We start from the raw sequence: 12917 nt of genomic DNA, 5'->3' as shown, positions 1-12917 counted from the left end.
GTGTACAGTATGTGTACGTACTGTACCTATTGTCTTTGAAAGGTGGAGGGAACCCTGCAAGCCAGTCGCCAGACCTGGATGAGTGGACCCCAGCGTGAATGGACAAGTCGGTAAACGCGGCTAGTCTAGGCCGATGTCTACCCGTTAGAAGTGCGGTAACTAGTCTACCCGCTCGTTTGCCCAGAGTACTCAGTAATTACCTATAATATGCATATTTTTGTCCCAAGTTAGTTTCCACCGACAGCGCAATACGTAGATACTCATCGATGCAACACCCCCCCCCCTTTAATCAACGTTGGTCATCTCTATCCTGCAAATGATTATACCTTTAATTATAATAGAAATTCCGAATCAATTCTACTTCGGTTCACTAAATATCGGAAATACGATTTGAATACCAGTTTTTTATTCCTAGATTCATCTATTATGTAGCTTGGTGGGAACCTACAATTCTAGGTGATTCTAGTTGTATACTGTGGAAAAGGGCTCTAGTCAAGGAAGACTTACTTTTTTAATTACTCTACAGTAAGAAAATAGCTCGGTGTTTATGTTGGTAGTTGATCTATTATTTCATGGATTTATAAACTACTTCTGATTTTATTTATGATTGAGTGCCCAGCTACTGACATATCTGCGCAGGATGGTATGGCAGAACACTGCCGAGGCTGGGTGGCAGAAAGTCACAGGGTCATCGGTAGTGACAATAACAAGTAATCTACCGAGTACAATACTTTAATTCTAAATCCAATAAGTAATATCTATGTCATGTAAGATCTAAAAACAGTATATTTGAAGCTATTCCTATATAGTCTTATTAGCTACTTAAGCATTATCTTATATATAAAGAGATGTATAAAATTCAAGTTTCTACTAAACAGTCAATACATTACGGACTATTGTACACCGAGTATTATTCTCAAACTGTACTTATAATAGTTATATAGTTAAGTACCAGAAGTTTATCTCAATAGTCACATAGTCATTTTATATACAGATAATTCCAGACCAGCCAAGAAACCCCCAAGGGGCCATTTCCACCACCTACCCCTTCCCGACAGGGACGTACCTTACTTAGTAGTATCTTGCAGTAGCTAGCAATTTCCAACATAGCACGTATATGAATAGTATAAACTTATGCGCAGCCGAGCAGGCCGCCGTGCCACGTGGGAGAAGATACTCCAGAATAGGAATGAGGACGGTAAGCCGGAGATCTCACTTCGACCAAGACAATGAGAACATCGGTCAGAATGGCGATCCTTTTCATGCCACGAAGAAGAAATTATGTATATTATACCTAGAAAAGTCGAAAGCTATAGTTTCTCACGGCAGTAGGATACTATATCCATCCCTCTCAATATATACATTATCCGACATATACGCATATTTACGACGGACCAACTCAAAAATCACAAGCCCAGCACTTGTGCTTGGCACTTGACGTATAGCGTCTCTGGCAAATCCACGAAAGAGCCACTTCCTCCAGCCCCCGACCCTAGTCGCCTTTCGCTTGCATCTTTTCAATGTTTCCTGGTATGCATTGTAGTAAAGACGTAGCATTTGTCGCCTCGAAGGATAGAGACTGGCTTGATGGTCAAGATATTCCAAGCGAGTGACATGGATGCTTTGAATGACCGACAGCGGTCGTTGTATGGCTTGTTGAGCCACTGAAGCTATCACACCCGCGGCCATGAGAAAACATGGCTCCAATGCATAATGGGGTCTAATGAGGGGGACGCTGCGATTTCCGGACTGGACAGTGTGCACTCTCTGCGCATTAAGAGTATGCAACGACCCATAGTACCACGTGATAAATGAGTAGTACGCCTGAGATTTTATAAATTCGAACGATGAGAAGAAAAACGCATAGCCAAGGGAATCACGCAGGAAGGAAAGGCCCCAACCTGCGAAAATACCCCGAGCTCCAATCTGAGTAAGCTTTTGACGGCCATAATGCCACATACTCCGGTACTGCCCCTCAAGAAGATCACTTGTTCTTAGACGGACTTGGAGAGCATCAAGGGGGGCGGCTACTATAGACTGAATAGTTCCGGCTAGGAATCCGGCTGCGAATGTATTTGAAGGCGGAGGAGGGGGGTATATACGTTTGATGCCTTGCGACACAGGTTCGTTAAGACTCCCAAGAACTTGAAGATATGATGTGTAAAGTATGGCACCAACTCTGCGGTAGTTAGAGGATATGCACATATATGCGGTACAATGATTGGGAGAGCTCACGCGGCATTCGCTAACAAAGGGGGCATAACTTGATTGGGAATGAAGCGCCAACCATACGTACGAACGGCGTGCATCAAGAGCCCGGGTGTGGTCGTATGCAAGGACCAGCCAGACTTCGCTGAGTGAGGGTTAACAGCCCTGGCAAATGCCTTTGCAGATTTAGAGTAGAACCAGAAAATTCAGCGAAGAACTGAGATGATAGGGACGAGGAAGGCCAGGCTACACACCATATAGCTGCAAATGCAAGGCTTGTCAATATCCAACAGAAATGATTTGAGTGGGCAGCTTGAATTCATACTCAACTCGGGTACGGAAAAAGGCCTTTATAGGTGCCCTGAAATAAAAGGCAACAATTTGCGCACTCAGAGCACGAGTACCAGCAGCAGAGGCACCAGTTGCAGCATTGTGTCGAGATTTCCTTCGAGAGGTTGAGTCCGACTGAATCAGGTCGTCGATGCTCGCTTGATCTGTATGACCAGATGATAGATCATCTGTCATTTTGAAAACTCAGAAGAAGATCTCGCAAGGCCAGGCTTCGGATTTTGGCAAAAGAGCACTTGCGGCTAAGACGAAAGCATGGCAAATTAATACTCGATTTCATGAACGACTCAGTTATATGTGCATTGTGTATGAGTAGGAGTGTGACAGGTTGGTGAGAAATATTACAACGTTGTGCGATCAGGTAGTATCTCAGATGAAGAATGAAGAGAAACCTGACGAAGAGTCTTGAAGAAGCCGATGGGGATATCGGCCAGGCTGAGGTCAACACAAATGATGCACTGTACTCCTCAAATACTCAAAAGTATACTTATAACAGACGGTTCACAAAACGGAAATCAAACAGCTCAAACATGTCTTACTAATATCTTACTTAGCCTTCTGAGAACGCGCTTCGTCTCGCGTTAAGATTGCGCCTGGCTTCCTCCGCGACTGTTAATTAAATGCTCAGTTGCGGTCTAACACGCTTCTCTTCCAATTAATTTTTCTGCAACACCGGCAGCTTCAGATATCGTCCCCAGTGTAGTCTGTAGCTTCTCCTCCTACAGCCTATCACTTCGACCATTCCCTTTCCAGTTCCACCTCTGAACGTTCGTTCTAGTTTTGTCCGGGAGTTCTTGTTAAAGGACTGCGTGCTGCTACGTACGGCGAACCTCTAAGCGTTTAGCCCGCGCCACTGGAAACCCTACACCATGGCAGAAGAGATTGTGATTGATAAGAATACATTCTTCAACCGACTCACGAGCTTCTACTCAGCATGGAAAGCAGATAGGCGCTCCAACAATGCCACTTTTGGCGGCGTTTCATCTATCGTTATTCTCATGGGGAAGACAGACGAGGCTAACAGTTTTCAAAAAAACAACGCGATGCATGTGAGTTGTTGCTGAGGTGATAAATAGGCTGGCAGGCAACACACTAATGGACAAATGACTAGTTCTGGCTACTTGGCTATGAATTCCCTGCTACTCTCCTGGTATTCACTACTGAGGTGGTATATGTCGTTACAACAGCTAAGAAAGGTAAATCCTTCGGTCTTTTGATTCATCAAACGTTCCTGTGCCCGGTACTTCGATATACCTTTTACTGAGCAACATTAACTTACAGCCAAACATCTTGAGCCATTGAGAGGGGGCAAAGTCCCAGTAGAGATTTTGGTGACCTCGAAGAATCCAGAAGAGAAAACAAAATCATTTGAGAAGTGCATAGAGGTCATCAAGACAGCTGGTGTAAGTTATGCCACGGCTATAAAGGTGAACATCACATGCTAAGGTACAACGTGCTGCTTCAGAAAAAAGTTGGTATCTTGCCAAAGGATACAGCTTCTGGCCCCTTTTCCGAGGATTGGAGGAGGGCTTACGCAGCCGGTGGTGGAGAATTGGAGGAAGTCGACATATCTGGCGCCCTGTCAGCTGCACTTGCAGTCAAGGATACAGATGAACTAGTCAGTTCCTCCAAGCTGCGTCGTGTCAGCTAGAATTGCAATCGTTAACTGTTCTGAAGGTATCCATCCGAAATGCGTCAAGAGCCTGTAGTGGCTTGATGGCCGATTACTTTGTGGACGAAATGTCTCGTCTCCTCGATGAAGAGAAGCAAATGACCCACAAGGCTCTCGCCATGAAGATTGACGCGAAGATTGACGACGCTAAATTTTTCAACAAATTAGCGAAACTCCCAAGTGAATTCGATCCCCAGCAAATTGACTGGGCTTACGGTCCCATTGTACAAAGTGGAGGAAAATATGACCTTCGGCTCACAGCTTCTTCCGACAATAACAATCTTCAACCAGGGATCATTGTCGCAGGATTTGGAATTCGCTACAGGACTTACAGTTCGCTCATCGCGCGTACATACCTTGTTGATCCAAGCAAGTCTCAGGAGGCAAACTATGCTTTCCTTCTGAATGTTCGCGATGCGGTCGTCAAAGACGTTCGTGAGGGTGCAGTGGCTAAGGACTTGTATCACAAAGCGATCAGTTTGGTTCGGGCTAAAAAGCCAGAGCTTGAGACGCACTTCGTTAAATCGGTTGGCGCAGCTGTAGGAATTGAGCTCCGCGATTCTAACATGCTGCTAAATGGGAAGAATGACAAGATATTGAAGAGTGGCATGACATTTTCAGTCACTGTTGGGCTTACTGATGTTGAGGATTCCAGTGCAAAAGATAGGGGTAGCTCCGTTTATTCAATGGTCATCACTGATACAGTCCGTGTCGGCGAAAATGGGCCACTTGTTTTTACGAAAGACGCTGGTGTGGACATGGACTCAGTTTCCTTCTATTTTGGGGATGAAGAAGAATCTGAAAAGCCCGTTAAGGAGAAGAAGGAGGTCAAGTCAAGCGCCATTGCCAGCAGGAATGTCACTCGAACGAAGTTGCGTGCCGAGAGGCCAACCCAAATCAATGAAGGCGCAGAGGCGCGTCGTCGTGAGCATCAAAAGGAACTGGCCACCAAGAAAACAAAAGAGGGGATGGACAGGTTCGCAGGTACTACAGGGGATGAAAATGGGGTCACACACAAAAAGTTTAAGAGATTCGAGTCTTACAAAAGGGATAATCAATTGCCCACAAAAGTGAAAGACCTCACTATCTATGTCGACCACAAGGCTTCCACGGTCATCGTCCCTATCATGGGCCGACCTGTCCCATTTCATATCAATACCATCAAGAATGCCAGCAAGAGTGACGAGGGGGAATATGCCTACCTGAGAATCAACTTTCTATCACCAGGCCAAGGTGTTGGCAGGAAAGATGATCAGCCCTTCGAGGATCTCTCGGCACATTTTCTACGGAACTTGACTCTTAGGTCTAAAGATAATAATCGACTCGCCCAGGTGGCTCAAGATATCACAGAGCTTCGGAAAAATGCACTGCGACGTGAGCAAGAAAAGAAGGAAATGGAAGATGTGGTCGAGCAGGACAAATTGATTGAAATCAGGAGTAAGTGACTCAGAGATCATTGCCTACGCGAGGATTCAGGATAACCATTTTAGACCGTCGTCCTGTCAAATTACCTGACGTTTATCTGCGGCCACCTTTGGACGGGAAGCGAGTCCCTGGTGAGGTTGAGATACATCAGAACGGCCTTCGCTATATGTCGCCCTTCCGCAATGAACACGTCGATGTGCTTTTCAGCAATGTGAAGCATCTTTTTTTCCAACCATGCGCTCATGAGTTGATCGTCTTGATACACGTCCATCTGAAGACACCTATACTGATAGGAAAAAGGAAGACTAGGGATGTTCAATTCTACAGGGAAGCTACTGAGATGCAGTTCGATGAGACTGGGAACCGCAGACGTAAACACCGTTATGGGGACGAAGAGGAGTTTGAGGCTGAACAAGAAGAACGGCGACGAAGAGCAGCGTTGGACCGCGAGTTCAAGGCGTTTGCTGAAAAGATCGCGGATGCTGGCAAAGACGAAGGAGTCGACGTTGACATCCCATTCAGAGAAATTGGCTTTACTGGTGTTCCCAACCGGTCAAATGTCTTAATTCAGCCTACTACAGACGCTCTCGTCCAACTGACTGAGCCCCCGTTCTTGGTGATCACTCTTAACGAAGTTGAAATTGCTCACCTAGAAAGAGTACAGGTAAGTTATAATCTCTTCACTGGTCTTGTCGACTCTAATGTTTTTACAGTTTGGACTCAAAAACTTTGACCTTGTCTTTGTTTTCAAGGACTTCCACCGGGCGCCCGTGCACATCAACACCATTCCCGTTGAGTCGTTGGAGGGTGTGAAAGATTGGTTGGATTCTGTCGACCTCGCTTTCACAGAAGGCCCCCTGAATCTAAACTGGACCACTATCATGAAGACAGTAGTGAGTGATCCCTACGGATTCTTTGTGGATGGAGGTTGGTCGTTCTTGGCAGCAGAATCCGACTCTGAGGGCGGATCGGACGAAGAAGAGGAGTCCGCGTTTGAGCTCTCCGAATCCGAGCTTGCGGCTGCGGACGAGAGCTCGGAAGATGATAGCGAATTTGATGATGATGCTAGTGCTGAAGCAAGTGATGACTTCAGTGCGGATGAAGAGAGCGGTGAGGATTGGGACGAGCTCGAATTGAAGGCGAAGAAGAAGGACAGGGAAGGTGGTTTGGACGATGAGGAGCGGGGCAAGAAACGAAAGCGATAGTTGAGATGAAATGTTTGGCTTTGGCATGACGACTACCACTCCTGCCACTGCTTCTACTACTATCACTACTGTGATCACAACCTGATGTGCTACCATCTTAATGCAGTCACATATGGATTTCCCGCACCCATTGATCGGTATGACATTTACCGCAAACTCTTAGGGTCCGCTTGACACGCGCAACTGCGACCAAGTAATATAACAGCTGACGTTTCTAAAATGATACGTGTATAGGAGTAGCCCTGAGGTGCTGTGTACAGACTATATGCAGTAAACCTCGACGTGTCTCTACTCCTTCACTTCCCTGCCCTCATGGAAAACCACATATTCCTCATTCTCTCAATTTGATCAGGTGTAAAGTTCTCGTAGCAATCATCAGATGAATAGTCCATAAAATTGTGGATTGCATCCAGACCAGGGAGGTCTGGACATGAGTCTTTCTGAGCCGGACAACCATTAGTCGGTTCAGATTGTTGTGGGGTGTCGTCTATATAGTCGCCTTCGTTATTGGATGAGCAAGTGTCTCCTTCGAATGTATGGAGAAGTCCGTTCCAGTGCCCAATCTCGTGGACGGCCGTTCCTCCTCGGTTGTAATGCGCTAAGGAACCTCCAGGCATAGTCCTGGCCAGGACGTTACAGCCGTCCTTTATATAGGTGGAACGTGGGCTACTGGCATTCATGCTTGGGTCAGGCAGAGTGCAAAAGCCGAGTACGCTGGACGATAGAGTTCCCATCTGTCGCGCAGAGACATCGCGCAATGCTCGAGCACCTCCATCAGATGAAATCTGAAGATCTGTCTGGAAATAAACATTAAGAGTGCTGTAACTCCCACGGCGCAAAGCACTCTTCATGGCAATTTCATCCTGGTTGTGGGCCCATGTATCGTTCACATGACGAGTAATGCCTTTGAGGCGATAAGATATGGTGGCATTCTCATATGCCTTTTGTAGATAGATCAACTACACTCGAGTTAATTTGTAGGGACAGGGACCTAGGTGATAGGACAAAACAAACCTGGGAGGCTATCATCTGGTCCGAAACCGAGTTGGCTGCAGCCTGGCTGCTCACGATATGAAACCATGTTTCTATTTCAATCGTGCTTTCGGCCTCTCGGGGCTCATATACAAAGCTCGAGTTGGTTCGTGGTATTGACATACTCAGCCTCCTAAATTCTGCTTTCAGTCGTTCGCTGGGCGCAGGCGTGGCACAGAAGCCGCGGTCTAAAGACGACGCGCCGCACAAGACCTGTATACCCATCATGATGAGCACCAACAAAGGGCATATGAAATTCCGAGCCATACTGGTTTCTTGAGTAAGATAATAGTTTCCTTTGAAGGAATACCCGAGTGAAATAAAAGAACAGCAAGCTGTTACCAACAGCTACGTGGAATGTGTCGTTAGCCAAGTATAACAACTTGGTCACAGGAATCCTAGGTGCTCGAGAATGCCGTAGCTAGGGGTAGATGCCCGGATGGGGAGAACAGAAGCAGCCTTCCCAGGGATGCGTCTGATAAGAACAGCAACTGATTTGGTAGCTTCAATCAATTTGGTGTAGACAAATATGAGGACATGAGCCAAGCAACTCCGTGAACAAAGGCATCAAAAACATCAGAATCCGATTTACTGACGCGATTACCATGTAAAGAAAAGACAGTGTGTAAAGAAAAAAGGAAAAGAGACATTACATTCCTATGAAAGAGGCGACGAAACGAACACCAGAAAATCCCTATGGAGCATGGGATCCAAATCTGCCATCTCTTCCAGTTGAGGTAGCAGGACTGCCATGGTCGTTGTTCCAGGTCAAATAGGTGTGGTCACCGAGTTTTCTGAATTAAGCGCGGATTAGCAGTGTGGTTTTCGAGCTGCGGAATGGCCAATTGAGGCTTTAGTGCGTACCTGGGTCGTACTAGGTGAGCAATGGTGAAGAGCGCGCCGAGAACAATGCAGACACCACCGACGACTACATACGCGATCCCCATAAAGGGATTTTGGCCACCGATAACAGTTCGAGTGGAAATTAGTATCGACTTCGTACCACCGTACTCAGTGACGGGAAAGCCTACTTTGCCATTAGCAACCTTGGTAATTGCTGGGATACTCAAACGTACGGTCCTCAATGTCGAGCTGGTAACTTCCCGCAGCCATGGTTGTGGTGTCGTTTCGCCGCGACAATTTGCTAAAAGCCGGCAATGCTGCGGTTCTCATCCATACCATGAACTCTTCATCCTCGTGAAGATTGGGGATTCCGTCAACGTATCCATTAGGATAGCGATCATGCCAATTAGGCGGAGGGACCACCTGCCATTTATTGTACTGGGTCTTCTTGATCAGCTGCTTGTCGCTGTCCCACGCTATACCTTTATTCGTCATGTAATATGTCTGAGCATCGTCGCCGTTCAGGAGCTCGGGACTGCTAATTGTGTCATTGAATAGCGAATTTGCAATAAGACCACATGGATAATACGCTTTCCCAGAATGGTCAAGCTTGAGCGGATCGCAAGATCCTCCACTAATAGTTTCGTTGTCGACGGCCTTTCCTTTCAGCTGATCAATATCGAGTGATTTGACATATCTGCGATGATTCTGGTAGAAGTTGGTCAGGCGATAGTACATGAATACGGGCGGTTCTAATTTATCAGGAATTTCGAAAATCAAGCGACAGACGGTTGTTCCATTCTTGTTCAGGCTCTGCCAAGTCGGTGTTGATTGTTCATTGCTCGATTTGAACGAGGTTTTCACCCTATCTGAAATTGAGGTTGGTCGGGAGGATGCCTTGCTGGCGCATTCTGAGTAGTCTATGACTATCTCCTGGACCTGGGGGACTTTAGCCTCCTAGACGTAATAGTTGTTAAAGAAACCACATACCTGCGAGCTGGCATATAGTAGAAGACCACCGATCGGGGCAAAAATGACGCCAATGACAAAAAAGAGAGGCAACACGCTCTTAGGGGTCAGGATTGGCCTGCATGTGTCAGCTTTCTTAGCTGATTGAGTTTCCATCGGGTTTTATTCCTCACTGCCAGGCTTTTAAACGCTGCTGCCGGAAAGCGGTATCTGTTCATCTTTATCAGACTGAAATCAGGCTATCCCAAGGGTGGTGCTGTCCTCACTTGCTGGTCTTCTAGTCTTGGACTTCTTGTCATCGCCAGACCCCCCATGCTCTTCATTGTTGTACTCCGTACGAGTGGCTTCTGTGTGAGACATTTCTAATGAGATCGAGCCCATACGACGCCGGGCCTAAGACGCGGATTGCTAATGGATGGGTTCCTATTCAAGTATCCGTTGAGGCAGGCGTTGCACGATGTCCATAGGCGGGCCGGGTGGCGTGGAATTGAGGATCCGGGAATCGGAAACTGCGTAGTTGGCAGGTAAAGCTTCCCAGTTCCCATAGTCGGGTAACTGCCGTACTGCCGCAGCATCTGTGCATGGCTTGACTGGTCCTGAAACTAGTTTGCTTCAAATAATACATTTTGCTTGATCTGTCAGAATTACACAATGGTCTATGGTTTTTATACTAGATATGGGTCGTGGTTTGTAGACAAATTGAACCTAGGCACGATGCAGACAATTTACTGGCAAGATAATACAGATTCTTGATTCTGGGTTGAAAGCAAAGGCAGGTATGTGCCCTAAATGAACATGACCAACCCCGCGCCGGAGGCTTGAGTAAATCGCGGCACAGAGACTTGATTGTAGCAACATGACCCAAGCCGACATGAACATACTATTGCAGAAATGGAATGGGGAGAAGCCTGAAGCAATCGGGGTATTAATTATAAAACACCAATGGTTAATAAAATGCATAGAACACCGCAATGATCGCTGGGCGGCAAGAAGTTCTATGCGATCACAGGAAGGCTGCTATGTCTAGGTGCAAATTTAAGCAATATACCACAATCATGGTTAGTGAGTGATGAGGTTAACAAGCGCGTGAACAACTGTGATATAACATGATGCACTGCCAAACTTCGAATACCGGATTGCTTACTACCCAGGAGGAAAGGCGGTAGTAAGACGTCTTCGATGTAAGAGATAACTTGAGATTCCAAGCCCTACTGTTGTCGATACTGTTGAAAATGTTCTGGGTTGAACCAGCCCACGCGTTCGTAAGCAGTCCACAGTTTGCTTGCCTTGTTCACGTCGATCTTGCAGGCCTGTTGGGCGTCTGTCTTTCGAAACTCCTTACCAACATTTAAGGCCTTGACTCTAGCTTCGAAGATTCGCCGCTTGCTGCACAAATACGTTGCGCATGAGAGCCTCAAGGTTGCTGCCAGGCTAAGCTCTGCTGAACTGAGTAGATCCCTGTCAGGGTCGAGACTGAGGTCTAACACCTGCCCTTTCCAGTCTGCTTTCAGCGCCTTTGCATTGCCACCAAGAGTCTCTATCGAAGGAGAAAAATCTTGGATGGAGCTATAGTCGATATCGTCTCGATTAGTTCCTATAGTGCGAGCTTGCCTCGCGCTTGATGGCGGGAGGTCAAAACTCTCAAGGATTTTCTGCTTTGGTGTAGACTTCGGTGTTCGCTTTACTCTAGAGGCCCGTTGAACACGAGGCTGTGCAGCCAGCGCCCTTTTCGCTGGTGCTGGTGCCAGTGTCTTCAACTTGGACTCGATTGACCGTGGGCGACATCGGTTCATCAGTGACAACTGACGCTCTAATGTCTCTCGCTCCTCTTTGGCCCATGCTGCTGGATTGCGATTAAATTGCGAAGATACGATCGGTACGCATGAAAGAGCTAGAAGATACTCGTCGCGCGTCGGCTTATTTAGTTTGTTCTCGAACATCGCCATGTGAGAATTGATATGTTGGTTGACCAACGCTTCCGCGGTGTTGGGAAGCATGGGCCCAAACAAAGGTTCGTCAGTGGCAATGTCATTTATAGATTCATGTCGGGGGAATAGAAGAGGATCTCTGGAAGTGCCAACAGCATCTTTGTCAATTTGTTCGGAGACATATGATTTCCTCTTTTTAGTTCCAGCATAGGGCGTAACAGGAGGGGATGGCAAGTCCATTTCTGATTGAGTACGCTTCCGGTTGCCTGGGATAGGAGGAAGTTCCATACTATGACTATATGCTGGATCCTGCGACAGTGTGAAACTGGACATCGTAGTCGGATTGAAGACCTCCAGAGGTTTCGACTCTGGAGGCGACATCAGACTGGAAACGGATGGGAGACGACTCATTTTGGCCTTATCGCTTGGTTTTAGCGACGAGGCAGTACTGAGTGAGGTCATCACGGAGAAAGATTCCCAAGCCCCGGTCACAGGCACGGGCAAGGGTGAGTCAAAGTTTAGGGTTTATAGAAAATGTTGTTGAAAGCAGAGATCACTGCTTTTAAGGTCAGCCCTGGGTAAATGTAATCTTCGAGTACAAGGTGGAAAGGTGCTATGGGTATTGATAGGGTGTTAATGGAAGTCAATGGAATTGAGACCTGATCAATGCTGGCAAAACACACGTGCTGTTGATTTGTCAGGGCGCCCTCTTTGTCTGGTGGCAATAAGCAGGTATAATTTGGGTCTCGGCGATAAGGCTCACAATGGCCGAGATGAATGGATACTAGGTATAAGGCGAGGACAAATATTTCCTGCTGGTGCCTTGCGCTATGGGGGGGGAAGGGTTCGCAAAAAGAGCTCACGAGATCTTTAAACCAGCAGAGTTTGATCTTTCTTACTTCCTATGAACCTCTTTTCCAAAAACAGGCTAAGGTAAGTATGAGTCAACGCGCCGATGGCTGGGGGCTGAGGGACTAATAGAAGCAGATTCAGCAGCGCTCATGGGATTGCGGGGTTGGCGCGTGGCGGCATTGAGAGGCAAATATTTTATGTAGAGCCAGTGAGCCAGTACCTTGGTCTATGATAATCAGGAAGCTGACTGTGTGGAGGCTGTGAACCTGATGACCTGCAAAAGTCAGGGCCAGAAATCACTTATCACTGATATGTTATGTATCACTACACTCGCACGTTAGCAGCAGAAACGATGATGCTATGGGGCATACCATATGATGGGGCGGGTCGGTCGATGATCTGCCACATGACGACAACCACCTTGGAAAAGCGGGG

General features: G+C 46.9%; 6 protein-coding genes across 6 annotated transcripts; 1 reads left to right on the top strand and 5 right to left on the bottom strand.

The window, feature by feature from the left end:
* Positions 1-1319: 1319 nt before the first annotated feature.
* BO95DRAFT_416751 (putative mitochondrial carrier protein) lies at positions 1320-3015 on the bottom strand (the record flags this gene model as incomplete). Its single annotated transcript, XM_025584395.1, has 4 exons — positions 2534-3015; positions 2463-2469; positions 2236-2384; positions 1320-2179 (listed from the first exon to the last, which is right to left on the bottom strand). The coding sequence occupies exons 1-4, from the start codon at positions 2731-2733 to the stop codon at positions 1321-1323; spliced, it is 1215 nt and encodes a 404-aa protein (XP_025440725.1). The 5' UTR covers positions 2734-3015.
* A 146-nt stretch (positions 3016-3161) lies between these two features.
* Positions 3162-6982, top strand: spt16 (chromatin-remodeling protein SPT16). Its single transcript, XM_025586852.1, has 7 exons — positions 3162-3605; positions 3668-3752; positions 3838-3959; positions 4022-4174; positions 4234-5665; positions 5719-6317; positions 6367-6982. The coding sequence occupies exons 1-7, from the start codon at positions 3426-3428 to the stop codon at positions 6856-6858; spliced, it is 3063 nt and encodes a 1020-aa protein (XP_025440724.1). The 5' UTR covers positions 3162-3425; the 3' UTR covers positions 6859-6982.
* Positions 6983-7154: 172 nt separating this feature from the next.
* Positions 7155-8157, bottom strand: BO95DRAFT_366636 (zinc metalloprotease; the record flags this gene model as incomplete). The annotated part of the gene is made up of 2 exons (XM_025582756.1): positions 7155-7817; positions 7873-8157. The coding sequence occupies 2 exons, from the start codon at positions 8155-8157 to the stop codon at positions 7155-7157; spliced, it is 948 nt and encodes a 315-aa protein (XP_025440723.1).
* A 230-nt stretch (positions 8158-8387) lies between these two features.
* Positions 8388-10062, bottom strand: BO95DRAFT_499710 (CDC50/LEM3 family protein; the record flags this gene model as incomplete). The annotated part of the gene is made up of 6 exons (XM_025590961.1): positions 8388-8684; positions 8755-8917; positions 8967-9672; positions 9724-9820; positions 9876-9912; positions 9969-10062. 6 exons carry the CDS (start codon positions 10060-10062, stop codon positions 8585-8587), a joined length of 1197 nt encoding a protein of 398 aa, XP_025440722.1. The 3' UTR covers positions 8388-8584.
* A 238-nt stretch (positions 10063-10300) lies between these two features.
* BO95DRAFT_180282 (uncharacterized protein) lies at positions 10301-10786 on the bottom strand. Its single transcript, XM_025580873.1, has one exon. It carries the CDS (start codon positions 10660-10662, stop codon positions 10408-10410), a length of 255 nt encoding a protein of 84 aa, XP_025440721.1. The 5' UTR covers positions 10663-10786; the 3' UTR covers positions 10301-10407.
* On the bottom strand, positions 10787-12549 carry BO95DRAFT_180370 (SWIRM domain-containing protein). Its single transcript, XM_025580874.1, has 3 exons — positions 12394-12549; positions 12290-12345; positions 10787-12189 (listed from the first exon to the last, which is right to left on the bottom strand). The coding sequence occupies exon 3, from the start codon at positions 12090-12092 to the stop codon at positions 10911-10913; it is 1182 nt and encodes a 393-aa protein (XP_025440720.1). The 5' UTR covers positions 12093-12189; positions 12290-12345; positions 12394-12549; the 3' UTR covers positions 10787-10910.
* Positions 12550-12917: the final 368 nt, after the last annotated feature.

Source organism: Aspergillus brunneoviolaceus, assembly GCF_003184695.1.
Source record: "Aspergillus brunneoviolaceus CBS 621.78 unplaced genomic scaffold BO95scaffold_46, whole genome shotgun sequence".
NCBI classification, from domain to species: Eukaryota; Fungi; Ascomycota; class Eurotiomycetes; order Eurotiales; family Aspergillaceae; genus Aspergillus; species Aspergillus brunneoviolaceus.
Note: the sequence above shows the minus strand (reverse complement) of the source record. Positions and strands in the feature narration are given on the sequence as shown.

What these genes read in the sequence shown, in the direction of transcription:
- BO95DRAFT_180370 (XM_025580874.1), bottom strand. Translation starts at nt 12,092, where the DNA reads ATGACCTCACTCAGTACTGCCTCGTCGCTAAAACCAAGCGATAAGGCC.
- spt16 (XM_025586852.1), top strand. Translation starts at nt 3,426, where the DNA reads ATGGCAGAAGAGATTGTGATTGATAAGAATACATTCTTCAACCGACTC. An exon ending in AGGTCATCAAGACAGCTGGT is followed by an intron (nt 3,960 to 4,021) that starts GTAAGTTATGCC and finishes GTGCTGCTTCAG; the next exon opens with AAAAAAGTTGGTATCTTGCC. An exon ending in TCAAGGATACAGATGAACTA is followed by an intron (nt 4,175 to 4,233) that starts GTCAGTTCCTCC and finishes ACTGTTCTGAAG; the next exon opens with GTATCCATCCGAAATGCGTC.
- BO95DRAFT_180282 (XM_025580873.1), bottom strand. Translation starts at nt 10,662, where the DNA reads ATGCATTTTATTAACCATTGGTGTTTTATAATTAATACCCCGATTGCT.